Source organism: Xenia sp. Carnegie-2017, unplaced genomic scaffold (genome assembly GCF_021976095.1).
Source record: "Xenia sp. Carnegie-2017 unplaced genomic scaffold, XeniaSp_v1 HiC_scaffold_25, whole genome shotgun sequence".
In the NCBI taxonomy this organism is placed as follows: Eukaryota; Metazoa; Cnidaria; class Anthozoa; order Malacalcyonacea; family Xeniidae; genus Xenia; species Xenia sp. Carnegie-2017.
In genome coordinates this window covers 7,276,614-7,287,779 of record NW_025813488.1, presented here as the reverse complement: position 1 = coordinate 7,287,779, position 11,166 = coordinate 7,276,614, and the positions used below count along the sequence as shown (strand labels likewise).

The 11,166-nt window shown below is 36.5% G+C and overlaps 5 protein-coding genes and 1 long non-coding RNA gene across 7 annotated transcripts; 3 read left to right on the top strand and 3 right to left on the bottom strand.

Annotated features, from left to right (window-relative positions):
* Window positions 1-64: 64 nt before the first annotated feature.
* Window positions 65-579, top strand: LOC124453749. Its single transcript, XR_006951177.1, has 2 exons — window positions 65-159; window positions 351-579. It is a non-coding gene; the product is annotated as an uncharacterized LOC124453749 (long non-coding RNA).
* Window positions 580-951: 372 nt separating this feature from the next.
* Window positions 952-1,664, top strand: LOC124453748 (cysteine/serine-rich nuclear protein 3-like). The gene is given in 2 exon segments (XM_047004602.1): window positions 952-1,257; window positions 1,260-1,664. Coding segments are annotated over 2 exon segments (531 nt in total). The 5' UTR covers window positions 952-1,035; the 3' UTR covers window positions 1,569-1,664.
* LOC124453744 (LETM1 domain-containing protein 1-like) lies at window positions 1,602-3,619 on the bottom strand. The gene is made up of 7 exons (XM_047004595.1): window positions 2,989-3,619; window positions 2,840-2,922; window positions 2,581-2,755; window positions 2,404-2,487; window positions 2,181-2,333; window positions 2,005-2,101; window positions 1,602-1,921 (listed from the first exon to the last, which is right to left on the bottom strand). The coding sequence occupies exons 1-7, from the start codon at window positions 3,388-3,390 to the stop codon at window positions 1,881-1,883; spliced, it is 1,035 nt and encodes a 344-aa protein (XP_046860551.1). The 5' UTR covers window positions 3,391-3,619; the 3' UTR covers window positions 1,602-1,880.
* A 51-nt stretch (window positions 3,620-3,670) lies between these two features.
* LOC124452447 (mitochondrial potassium channel-like) lies at window positions 3,671-5,199 on the top strand. Of its 2 annotated transcripts, none has more exons than XM_047002988.1 (2): window positions 3,671-4,364; window positions 4,466-5,199. In XM_047002988.1, the coding sequence occupies exons 1-2, from the start codon at window positions 3,794-3,796 to the stop codon at window positions 4,870-4,872; spliced, it is 978 nt and encodes a 325-aa protein (XP_046858944.1). In that variant the 5' UTR covers window positions 3,671-3,793; the 3' UTR covers window positions 4,873-5,199. The 2 variants fall into 2 exon arrangements, with proteins under 2 accessions (XP_046858944.1, XP_046858945.1); XM_047002989.1 differs by having other exon boundaries at window positions 3,671-4,381; window positions 4,466-4,573.
* Window positions 5,200-6,722: 1,523 nt separating this feature from the next.
* Window positions 6,723-9,293, bottom strand: LOC124452449 (neuropeptide FF receptor 2-like). Its single transcript, XM_047002991.1, has one exon. The coding sequence runs from the start codon at window positions 8,741-8,743 to the stop codon at window positions 7,781-7,783; it is 963 nt and encodes a 320-aa protein (XP_046858947.1). The 5' UTR covers window positions 8,744-9,293; the 3' UTR covers window positions 6,723-7,780.
* A 325-nt stretch (window positions 9,294-9,618) lies between these two features.
* Window positions 9,619-11,102, bottom strand: LOC124452448 (QRFP-like peptide receptor). Its single transcript, XM_047002990.1, has one exon. It carries the CDS (start codon window positions 11,006-11,008, stop codon window positions 10,043-10,045), a length of 966 nt encoding a protein of 321 aa, XP_046858946.1. The 5' UTR covers window positions 11,009-11,102; the 3' UTR covers window positions 9,619-10,042.
* Between the last annotated feature and the right edge of the window lie 64 nt (window positions 11,103-11,166).

Genomic DNA, 11,166 nt, shown 5'->3' with positions numbered 1-11,166 from the left:
TTGACTTTTCTTTGCATTTGGAATGAGCAAATCATTATAGCAAGTTATTACTAAGAAGGGTCGTCTAATTTAAAGCGTTGAAAATACAACAATCAGCAGTTGTGGTTGATAAGGGTCACAGATTACTCACAAAGTAAAGAAGAAAGAATGCGGCTTCAGGTGAAGAAATTAGAAAAATGCATTTGGAACAAATAGATAAACACCCAAGAATTTCCAACGGAAGTGAATGTGGTAACTCTGAGCGCATTCACAAAGCTCTAGAACGATCAGCTTTACAGCAATAAAAACAATTGATGATAACAATAATTGTTGTCTTAATGAAAATATGACAAATATAATTTACAATTTAGTCACACATCTCGCGAAGACGACAAATACGCAAAGACCATTGAAAAATAAAGAGAAAAATTCTTTTAATCGAATTAGCAATCAATGGATTTGACCAAAATTTAGATGTTGACAGTCGACAGCGAGCCAAGTATACATCAATTTTTATGAAATCACCGTCTATTATAGCTGTACATATTAGTCATTATTATTGGGTGTGACTGAGTAACATAAAAACTTGTTGTGCAATCATACAATGCATCTAAATTGTTCACTTTGTGTATGAAGTTTCCGAAAGTCAAGAAAGTATTGGTGATAAACAATTGCACTACTAACCCAAAAAATTATGCAAGTGGTCAGCTACATGTATGACTAAGGCACCCCCCACCCCTCACCTAAATAACTTGATGAACAATCTTTGACCCTTTGTAAATGTGCCATGAAAGCAGTCAGCCTCTCTCTGTACTACACCCGTCTCTCTCCGTCAAACATGCATCCAGCTGGGCTCCGGGACTATGAACCATTACGTTCAGCCCACCAAATTTTTCTTGCAAATATAGTTGCGTACATGAAGTAACGTCCAAGGAGGCCCATCATACCTCTCATACGGCTACACGTAATACGGCAAAATCTCGATCATTGTGTTTCGAGTGTGCCTGCTGCCGTAATATGTACAAAACATAGGTATTTGAAACTGATAAAGTTGAAATGGCAAAAAGAAAGTTTGAGGACGATGATAATCAACGAGAAAGAATTAAAAAACTTACTGTTAAAAAATCAGTACACTATGGACAGGTAACTGTCTATTATTTTCAACGAAGGCAAAGCTTTTGTTGTATTCCGTCTCTTGCGGGAGTCGCCCTCGGTATGAGTTCCACTCATTTCAACACAGAAAAAGTCCAAATAAACGACGAATTTTCCACCTTCAAAAAGCACCTTTACCGTCCAAATCACGAGAAAACCTACTGCGTAATTCTGGTGTAAGAAAATGCGACAAAAGAGAGTTAAAACTTGCTCGTGATATTCGACTGTCGCGATTGAACTGTGGCTGTAATTGTGGGGATTATTGCTTTCCTCAGACATGTAGTTGTTGCTTAAACGGTATTGAATGTCAAGTTGACGTCGGAAAATTTCCTTGTACCTGTCGACCTAACTGCTGTTTAAATGCCTACGGAAGACAAGAATATAACACAGACAAAATTCTAAAACATCGAACAGAAACGCTTGCCAGAAATAATTAACAAGAGCCAAGACAATAAGCCATACTATCAAAATAAAATTGCACATTTAAAAACAGAAATTATCCATACAATTAAAAGTTTGTACTTGTTCATCAATTGTTTGTTATTTAAAAATTATTGATGAGATTTTATGAAACATTTTGTCACGTAAAGGATTCCATAACTTCTATAATTACGTCGCGGGTTTTCCCCTGAGTGAATTCAACTAGTTCCAGGCCAGGACGAGGTTTATGTAAATCAAAAAAGTTTTGCTAGACATTATATGAAATGAAAGTCAATGGGTATTGGGCTCTAGTTAAGCATTTCTAACAGTCAAAAAACAGCAAGATGAGCAAGATACGATGTCTCCAATTCTAAAAAAAATATTTTCTTTATCATGAACTGCATTCTAGCAAATTTAGAGAGCATGTAATCTCATGATGAAGCAGCACCTTACCCGAAACATTCTTTGTTAATTTAAGCCAAGATAAAAGCCAAGTTTTTGAATCACCATTTGAAAATTTTGTTGCATCTAGCCCTCGTGCATGACATGCCTAAGTATGATGATATAAAAAATAAAGAGCCTTAATATTAGTTGATATTGCACAGAATAGTTTTTAAAATGTAACTTTCCTTATCAATCTCTTCCTTATTAAGATTTTCAATTCCTTCCCGAGTCAAAGCAATGTCATCTAAATGCAATAACCACATTTCCTTTGCAAGATTTTTCCGCAGCATAAATGTAGGCCACCAACTCCTCATGAGAAAAAATGTGCAAAGAAGTTTCTAAAATAGATGTTGGAAATATTTCATTCAATTTGCCCAGTTTAAGTAATATGAAAACATACATACATACCAAATGCCCTCGATCAAGATTCTGAAGGGTAAATTTTCCTCTAGAAAATACGAAGAAGTTTTTTTCAAGTAGTGAACTGTTGATCTAAAAAAGTTAACATAGCTGTAAAATGATGTCCTTTCGTAGTAACTTATCATGAAAATGGAACACCTGAAGGATGATGCCTTCATCACTTACAGCATTTTCATCAATTGATTCCCCAAATTCTTGGTGTTCTTTACATTTATCCTTTAAGATTTTCAAGATCTTTGTCCGGCACATTTTCCTCTCCTCCGCATCAATTACAAGATATTTCTCTTTTTGCTTTTCTGTCCAGAAATGACTTGAGAGAAATTGTCGAGGCCTCATAAATCTAATGTAAGGAAGCATTGCGAGCTGCAGCTAATTGTGGGAATCTGTGATGTCATCAAATCTACCATAAGAGCAGCGTACTCACCCAATGAGAGGACCAAGATAACCAATGATTGGAATTAGTGATAACACTACTATTGGCAAAGTCTTTTTTAGATTTTTTCGAGTCTAGACAACAGTGAAATATTGAAATGCCTCTTTGGATACACAGTATTTGATCAAATTTTAACTTACCTCGATCATTTTTGACAATTCTTTTCTTTCCAAGGAAGTATAGTCCCAACTATTTGTACGCAACTTTCTTTGAACTTTCAAAGTTATTTTGACATCTTCGTACAAACTCTTTCCACCCAAGAAAAACTCGCGCAAAAGAATTCTTATCTCACGAAACTTTCCGACGATTTTGCCTTTACTTGTACTGTTGAACCGTGAGGACAAGTAAACTACCTTATTTCTCTCTGATTGTAAGTAAGAATGGTGGGTGTGTTTATTAGCTCCCGGCAAGATAAGGCACGTCCCATTGTTTGCTTTTGATGCACCATAAATAGAGGCAAAGTCAAAAGTGAGATGTAAGGCTTTCCTGCTCGATAGGCTGGCGCAATTTAAGGCAATAAATTTACGAATTGTGACAACCATTGTTCTTGCCTTCTTGGGTAAAGCAGTCCGCTGGCCTCAAGACAGTTTTCTTGTTAACTTCGTTTTGGTTGCTTTATGATATCAACTCAATCTCGACAAACTCATGATTGTTTGTTTGTCAAAAAGACTCGATTCGGTTATACAATCTGTATTTCGTGAGTATAATTTACCAGAATGAACTGTAATAGTAACACGTGCTACACATTCTATATCATCCTCCCTGTCCTTTGCAAATCTACTACTAGTTCCAGTCTTTAGCATGACATGTCGAGCGGAATTGAAACAATATGGCCGACGTTTACGAAATGGACTGAATAAGAACGACAGTACAAGGTTCTTCTCCAGAAACCCAGGTTTTAAAAACACCTCGTCAATTTTTTAACTATCAGTTTAACTAGCAGTAATGAAAAGCGTTAAGCAATTGTTAAGGGACCGTAATGTTAATGGCAGTATTTCACTTAAGATTAATTTATATACGTCCTCGAACAACACCACGAGAAAGTGGATTTGTCCTAATAAAATATCGAAAAACCAAAACAAGCTGACCGAAAGTCTCACGGAAAAGCTGAATTTTTTAACAAACCAGTTTGATACAATACTCGGTATTTCCGAAGTTCGCAGCGCACAAAATCACGTTGAAACAGCCGAAAATGAGTTCATGGACTGCAGAAGGAAGGTACAAATGGTAAGAAATGAGCTTCTTCGAGAACAGAACAAGCTGAGATACATCAGGAGTAAATTAGATCGTACCCCCCGGGAAGACGAACAATATCTACAGCTAGCGACTGAGGAACATAAAGCTTTGGTCACCGAAAGGAAGGCAAAGTTTGATTTGGAAATCTTGGAACATGCCGAAAGAGATAAGTTTTCTGCGTTTTCCACTTCGGTGAGATCAGCGCACGAGAAGGAAAGGAGTCGTGTCGAGAGAACTAAATACTGGTCTATTATTGCTTCAGCTTGCGGAGCTGTATTTGGTGCGTTACGAGTGTGGGTGGGTGAGGACGGGGGAGGGGAATCATGAGGATTAAACGTAGGATATAAGTTTGTTTAAATGTTCCTGTTTGCTATTTCTTAGGCATCCTGGGCTCCACCCTGCTCAACATAAAACGAATGAAGCAAATACGTGTCACAATCAAAGAAAATAACGACGCTTTTATTGCAAAGACTTTTGACGAGCTGAAAACGCTTTTCACGTCACAAATTTTGGTCGACATTCCAAGAAAAGATTTGCAAGACAAAGATCAAAGACAATTAATGGAAATGCTCAATGAAAACAGGAAAATTTTGGCAACGATTAAGGAGAAAATGAAAATACATTTTACTCCGGAATCAAGCTTGAACGTAAAGGAAAATTCAAATATTTATGAAGCATATCAACAACTTAGCCTAGATGTCGACGACATCTCCTGGTGGTCCAAAGTTGATTTAATTGCAACAGTTACTTGTACAGCGTGCATTATAATATATATGGTGTATAAATGAGGATAAATGAGTGTATCTGGATTTATAAAACTGACTTACGAAAAAAGATTCATTACTCAAAAAATATACTGAACTGAAAGAGTCAATAATTATAACTTATTCTTTGGGCATGGCAGACATGAAAACGGATTAACGAGGACACAGTCTACTTTGATGGGTAATTATGACACATGATTAGGAAAATATCTGTCGAATAATATGTAAATAAACATAGTGTGTGTTATTAATGAACGGTGAGGTAGGTCCGAAAAGTTTTATGGTGGAAATAAATCATATTAACGAGCATTTTGCATAAATTTTAAGTAAGAATACCGATGAATTTGAAAACTTGCGCAATTGCTTTTCTCAAAAAGTTCGATCTTTTTCTAAAGTTGACATTTCAGTTCTATGTGAAATAAAATAATCGTCAGAAGAAAACTCTGCGACGTCTGTAAATAAACAAACAAATAATTCATTAAACTTCCACGTTAAAAGCAAAAAAACCCAAGCTACTTCTCGCTATTTACGAAAATAAAAATGGGGAAATGTTTCAACTTTATACGGTAGAACCCATTTTACAAAGACGAAAAAGTTCTTTTTGTTAATTTGCTGGCTCTGAACAGATGGATGGCAGACGATGAATTCATGTTCGTGGTTTCTCCTTCCTGATCGTAATAATGATCAAATAACCAATGAGTGAAGGTCTTGGTATACCTTCTGTATAGATGAAATAAACGAACATCACCCGTGTAATTCACAATACTTGAATTCACGCGTCTTGTCGTTAGTCATTTATGAAAGAAACCTCTGCGTCTTTCACCCATCAAAGTAAGTGTTGGTTGGTTAAGCATGCAGTATACTACTATACTTCTCTAGTCTCTTGTAAATTTTAGATTATGATGTTCAATCAAAGCAACAATTTGTCAGTTACGTCTTACTTATTGAATAAACCGAGTGTGTCGAATGTTCCTAAATAGTTCTATAAAGAGCAAACGATTATTCACTCCTTCTCACAAACGACAAACATCGAATCTCAGACTTAGTTTCCTACACAACATCGCAGAACTCCAACTTACAACATTCTGATTTCTTTCTTTATCATGTTAAGATGCAATCTTTGACAGCATTGGTCTTCATTTTATGGTATTTGTCAAACAATCTGGTTGCCACAGTATCATTCCTTCCACCATATAAAGTTTTGAAAGAACGACAAGAGAACACGAGGCCCACCATATTTATAAAGAAGACCCACCTGAGACATGACTGGTGTAAAACACGCGTTTTGACACAGGTCGTTCGAAGTGATGGATGTCGATCATTAAAAGTGCACAATAACTACTGCTTTGGGCAGTGTAACTCTGTTTATATTCCTCTTTCGGGGGACAAAACTTCCTTCGAGTCCTGTGCAGTTTGTACACCCAAGCTAGTTTTCTATAAGGTCGTCACGCTAAAATGCCCACGAAAGTCGGTGAAATACAAGCGTAAGAAGATTCAGTACATAAAGAGATGTCGATGCACAGCGGCTAAACTCACCGCACTTAACGACCGAGAAAAGCTGATGACAGAGGAACAGTAAAATATGCACATTTAAACAACATACAGAACTCTGAAAATAGATGCTTGCAGTAACAGTAGTGTATAGTAAAAACTGCAATAAATTAAAACACGAAAGTCTTGTTTTGTGCCGAGTTTCTGAGTGAAAACAACAATTGTGTTAGTGACAAAACACCACATGATTCATCCATCAGTTTTGGATTCATGTTTTGGAACATTTTTAGATTACACGGGATTTCACAATTCATCGAATTTTTTTAAATTATCAGTTCAGTAATATGATGACTGGATTTATAAAAGTTTTAAAAGTATAAAAGTTTGATTTTTGCCTTTATTGCAATTCAAGAAAGTAATACTTCCTACTAAATGGACTCTACATACATAGGGATAGACGCTACATCGACAGGTCACTGATAAAATTTGATAAATTGATTGTCTCGTATTGGGAGCCAAACTTAAAACTCCGGTTGGACAACGCCAACTCTTAGTTGCTCTGTTTGTTTGAAACTTGTCATTACCCATTGTTTTATATAGGCAGATAATATTGTCATTATCTACATTACTCATCAGTGCTGAAATAACATACTTTACAGTTATACTACTACAGAGGTGAACAACTAGATAAAATGTATGCGTACACACGTGCTGCGAAAAGAGAAATAAGTGATATCTCTCGTTTGTAGCATGAAACTCGTCATTTTCTTCCTTTGAAAAGAATTGTTTTCGCCCTATGTGAACATTACAAGGCTCCACCTCTCCAATTATAAAGCAGGCTGCGTCGCTAATATTGAACATCTGCCTAAATATTGAAGCTTCATCACAATGAGAGAAATAATTAAAAAAACAACGAGTTGGTGGGGTCGGTTTTTCTTTTCTTGATATCTTTTAATCTTGCAAATCATTTTCTGGTTTTCGATTTGCTCGAATCTAAGATGAGCTTTCCACGCAACTTTGATTCATTTTTTGAGAAGTTTATCATAAATCTTTAACTTTTCAAAAATAAGGCCGTTAGCAATTATCTCCTACATCAAAACTTGTATCGATTATGTCCAAATAATAATCGCCCAAATAAAATATTCAGTTGCTTGCTCTTTTTCTGTCTACTTTTTGTCAATTGACGCCTTAGAAACAGGAATCATGTTTTTAAAACTATTAAAATTTAAATCATAATTCAACGATGTAGACTCGTTTATCAAAGTAAATTTTTTGTGATTTTTAATTCCTCACACAACAAAGTTCCTCAAACATAATCATCTTTCCTGAGCTGTATAATCACGACTTCATCAATCAAATTTCTCAAACATGTCAGAGCACTTAATGCGGTCTCGAAAGCTGATACATCAAGTATACAACAGCTTATGAAACAATGATTTACCTAAGTCTGAATGTTGACCCGTGTTTGTGTGCGTGTTGTCCCTTCAAGCTCTGGCTCACGGGGGGAAATAACCGAGAGGCGACATTTCAGAGCGTTGAAAAAAGCAGGTCCTATCTTTCGATCAAAAGCACAATATATAAATGGCGTAAGAAGTTCGCTCGTGAACGACGAATAAAGAGCTGTAACATAAATTCGACTCGTTCGAGAAACACTTTCAACCTCTTTGAACAAACGCACACCGTATACGAGGATAAGTGGCATCCAACAGATAAGGAATACTGTGGCAACGATGACAGATACACGGGAACCGTGTATCGCAGCAATATGAAAAGTTTGTCCTGTTTGTTGGGACAGCACCACGTCTGCTCGCTTTTTGCGTTGATACAGTTTAATAACAATGCGCATGTACATGAACATGATGAGGAACCAGGGAATCAAAAACATGGTTAACAATCCAACAGTAAGGACGAGTTTGTCTAACCACAACCATGGCAACGATCGAGACGTGCATATTTTCTCTTTCAAATGTAACATGTAGAGAGAAGGCAAACAGATGATAAAAGGAAAACACCATGAAAAGAAAACTAATTTTTTTGCAGTCTTTAATTTCATTTGGGGTTTCAAAGGTTGCACGACACTACGGTAGCGCTCGAGGGCGATGAACACATGACTGAAAATATTCACTCCAAACAAACTTATTTCCAAATACTCGATGGTTTTGCAAGCCACTTCACCAAACATCCACTTGTGTGTTAGCTCCTCGGAAACTTCAAATGTCATCACGAACAAAGTAGACAACACGTCCGCCACACAGATATTACAAATAAATACATAGAGAGGTTTTGATAACAGTTGGGGAAGACGACGAAAGATCACGGCGAGTACCAAACAATTCCCAAGGAAAGTAAAAAGAATCAACGATGACAGTCCAAGTGCCTTAAATCCTTCCTCTACATCAGCCATTGATAAGATTTTTATCGCTTACCTTAATGGTAATGTATCATTTCCAATGAAATAAGTTCAATAATAGAAACTATATGAAACCTTCCGTATATGTTGAAGCGAATCCTTTATGTATATGTGCATCTTGGTTATGAATACAATCGACATTTAAGCAATAGTTGTTTTCCCACAGTTATGAATTGACAAATGTTTCGTTATGACAACTATCCGCACCAAATTATGTCTAATGATCGAGCTACAAAGCAACAAAGCAACCTTCAGCTTTGCCGTGTTTGTTTAGGATATGCAGCTAGCAGGTGATGGCAGTAGCAGCTTGAAAATTGCTCATGGAAAGTTTTTCGATTTCCAATGTATACATTATTCACGAACAAAAATCAGGCTGCAAACGAAAATCTTCCTGAATTAAACACTATGCTGTTATTTACAGGCAGAAATGCTTCAAGCCTTGTCAGAAGTTTTTATCGTCACAGACTGTTTGAACGTCCAACAGAAAAATACGTAGGTTTATGATATGACTCTATGCACTTCACACGTGATCATATTTGAATCAATTGAGTGTTCATCGTTTCCCATATCCTTATACAAACAGACGGTAACAACGCACATATTACTTAAACAAATACGCAATATCTTACTATTGACATGCGAAGGCAATTTAGACATTCTTAATTTAAGCTATAGCACAGTTATAAGGAAAAAACGGTATATCTTCCCCATGAAATTTTTTGTTCAACGCATAACACGATTTACACGAGCAACTCGTCACGAAATTCGTTGTAACTACGTTAAACGATTGTGTGGTTTACGCAGGCGAGTATACCAAAGCAGCAGCATAATAATTTCTGAAATAATTTAGGAAATGAAATGTTTGACAGTTATTGTGAAGATGCAGTGTATTATTCAGTATATCATTCAGTACGGTTGGTGATATTATGTACTTCATACAGCAAAGATGCAAGCGAAAGTTCCATTAACATTGACTTTTAATAACATTAACTTAATTAGGTAAATTGTTATGCTGGTGGTTGTGTAAAATTTTAATGCCATTATTGCTGTTTATGAATGCAAAGCTACAACAAATACTTTCTAAAGTGTTTATGACACCAAATTTTGAGATAGTGTGTTCTGTTTTGCTTGCTGAGGCAATTTAAAATGACTTCAATAGAATGGTCTCGCTGTTTTTGGACATATGAAACTTTTCTTCAATGTGCAAATGACATCTTAATGTCATCACGTTGCATAGTAAGCAGTGAAAAATAGTAGTTTATGATTAGCCATTTGTTAGACTTTCTTTTCTTTTCATGATTGTGGTAATGGTCTTTCGTTCATGGAAAAACCACAATTATCGTTGTTCTCGGTATTATTGAAACAATGGAAGATCTTTAGAAATGAAGGTGCAAGATTTTTATCAAGCACACAGTATAGTATAGGAACAAGAGCATCATTCAAGAATGCCATGTACATTGCAGCAGCGTACAAGGCATCCGTGCGGTCAGTGTTCACATTTTCGCGCACAAGACGATTGAAGCCTTTTACAACAACTGGAATCCAACAAACTGAAAATACAACAACGACAGCGATAGACACACGTACCCCTCTCATGACTGCGCGGATTGTGTTTAAGGCGGCCCTGACAGAGCCCAGACCAACCGTCTGTCGCTTACGACGATTCAATGTTGTGATGATACTGCCATAGAGAAATAGCAATAAAGCAAATGGGATGATAAAGAAAACTGTAAGATCAAAGACGCTGTACAGTTTATCCAACCAATCCCACGGAAGGTGGATCAAACTACAAATTCTCATGTCGTTCTTTACGTTGTGAACTTCAAAAGAAAAGATGAGCGGGATCGAGATGATGAAGGAAAACATCCACATAAATAATATAATATAAAGTGCCATATGTTTGGTCATCTGAACTTGAGGCTTGAAAGCCAACACGACGTTCACATAGCGTTCACACGCTATTGCAACATGGGTTAGAACGGTAACACGAAACAAGGCACGCTGCGAGTACTCGACCATAACACATACAACGTTGCCGAAAACCCAATCTTCCATGAACTCATCGACGGTTTTCAAGGCCATAGAACATACAACGACGGCAATATCGGCCACACAAATGTTAAAAATGAAGATGTAGAGGGGACGCATGAGAAGATGACGCTCATGTTTATGAAGAATATGGAGACAACGAACATTACCAAATAACGTTGCGATAAGAATTATCGTCAGTAAAACACCTGTCCATGTAAGGGAAGTCATGACTCCTTCACAACCGTGACTCGTTTAAGATCTTTGCACAATATTGATGCATTTAACTTTACCAAATTTGTCCATAATTGACAGAAAATTATCATAAACAAATATAAAAAAAAATGTAATGCTTAATGCTCACAAAGTGCATTTTTAGAAAGGCGCGA

What these genes read in the sequence shown, in the direction of transcription:
- LOC124452447 (XM_047002988.1), top strand. Translation starts at nt 3,794, where the DNA reads ATGAAAAGCGTTAAGCAATTGTTAAGGGACCGTAATGTTAATGGCAGT. An exon ending in AGCTTGCGGAGCTGTATTTG is followed by an intron (nt 4,365 to 4,465) that starts GTGCGTTACGAG and finishes GCTATTTCTTAG; the next exon opens with GCATCCTGGGCTCCACCCTG.
- LOC124453744 (XM_047004595.1), bottom strand. Translation starts at nt 3,390, where the DNA reads ATGGTTGTCACAATTCGTAAATTTATTGCCTTAAATTGCGCCAGCCTA. An exon ending in TATCTTGGTCCTCTCATTGG is followed by an intron (nt 2,756 to 2,839) that starts GTGAGTACGCTG and finishes TCCTTACATTAG; the next exon opens with ATTTATGAGGCCTCGACAAT. An exon ending in AATCAATTGATGAAAATGCT is followed by an intron (nt 2,488 to 2,580) that starts GTAAGTGATGAA and finishes TAACTTTTTTAG; the next exon opens with ATCAACAGTTCACTACTTGA.
- LOC124452449 (XM_047002991.1), bottom strand. Translation starts at nt 8,743, where the DNA reads ATGGCTGATGTAGAGGAAGGATTTAAGGCACTTGGACTGTCATCGTTG.
- LOC124452448 (XM_047002990.1), bottom strand. Translation starts at nt 11,008, where the DNA reads ATGACTTCCCTTACATGGACAGGTGTTTTACTGACGATAATTCTTATC.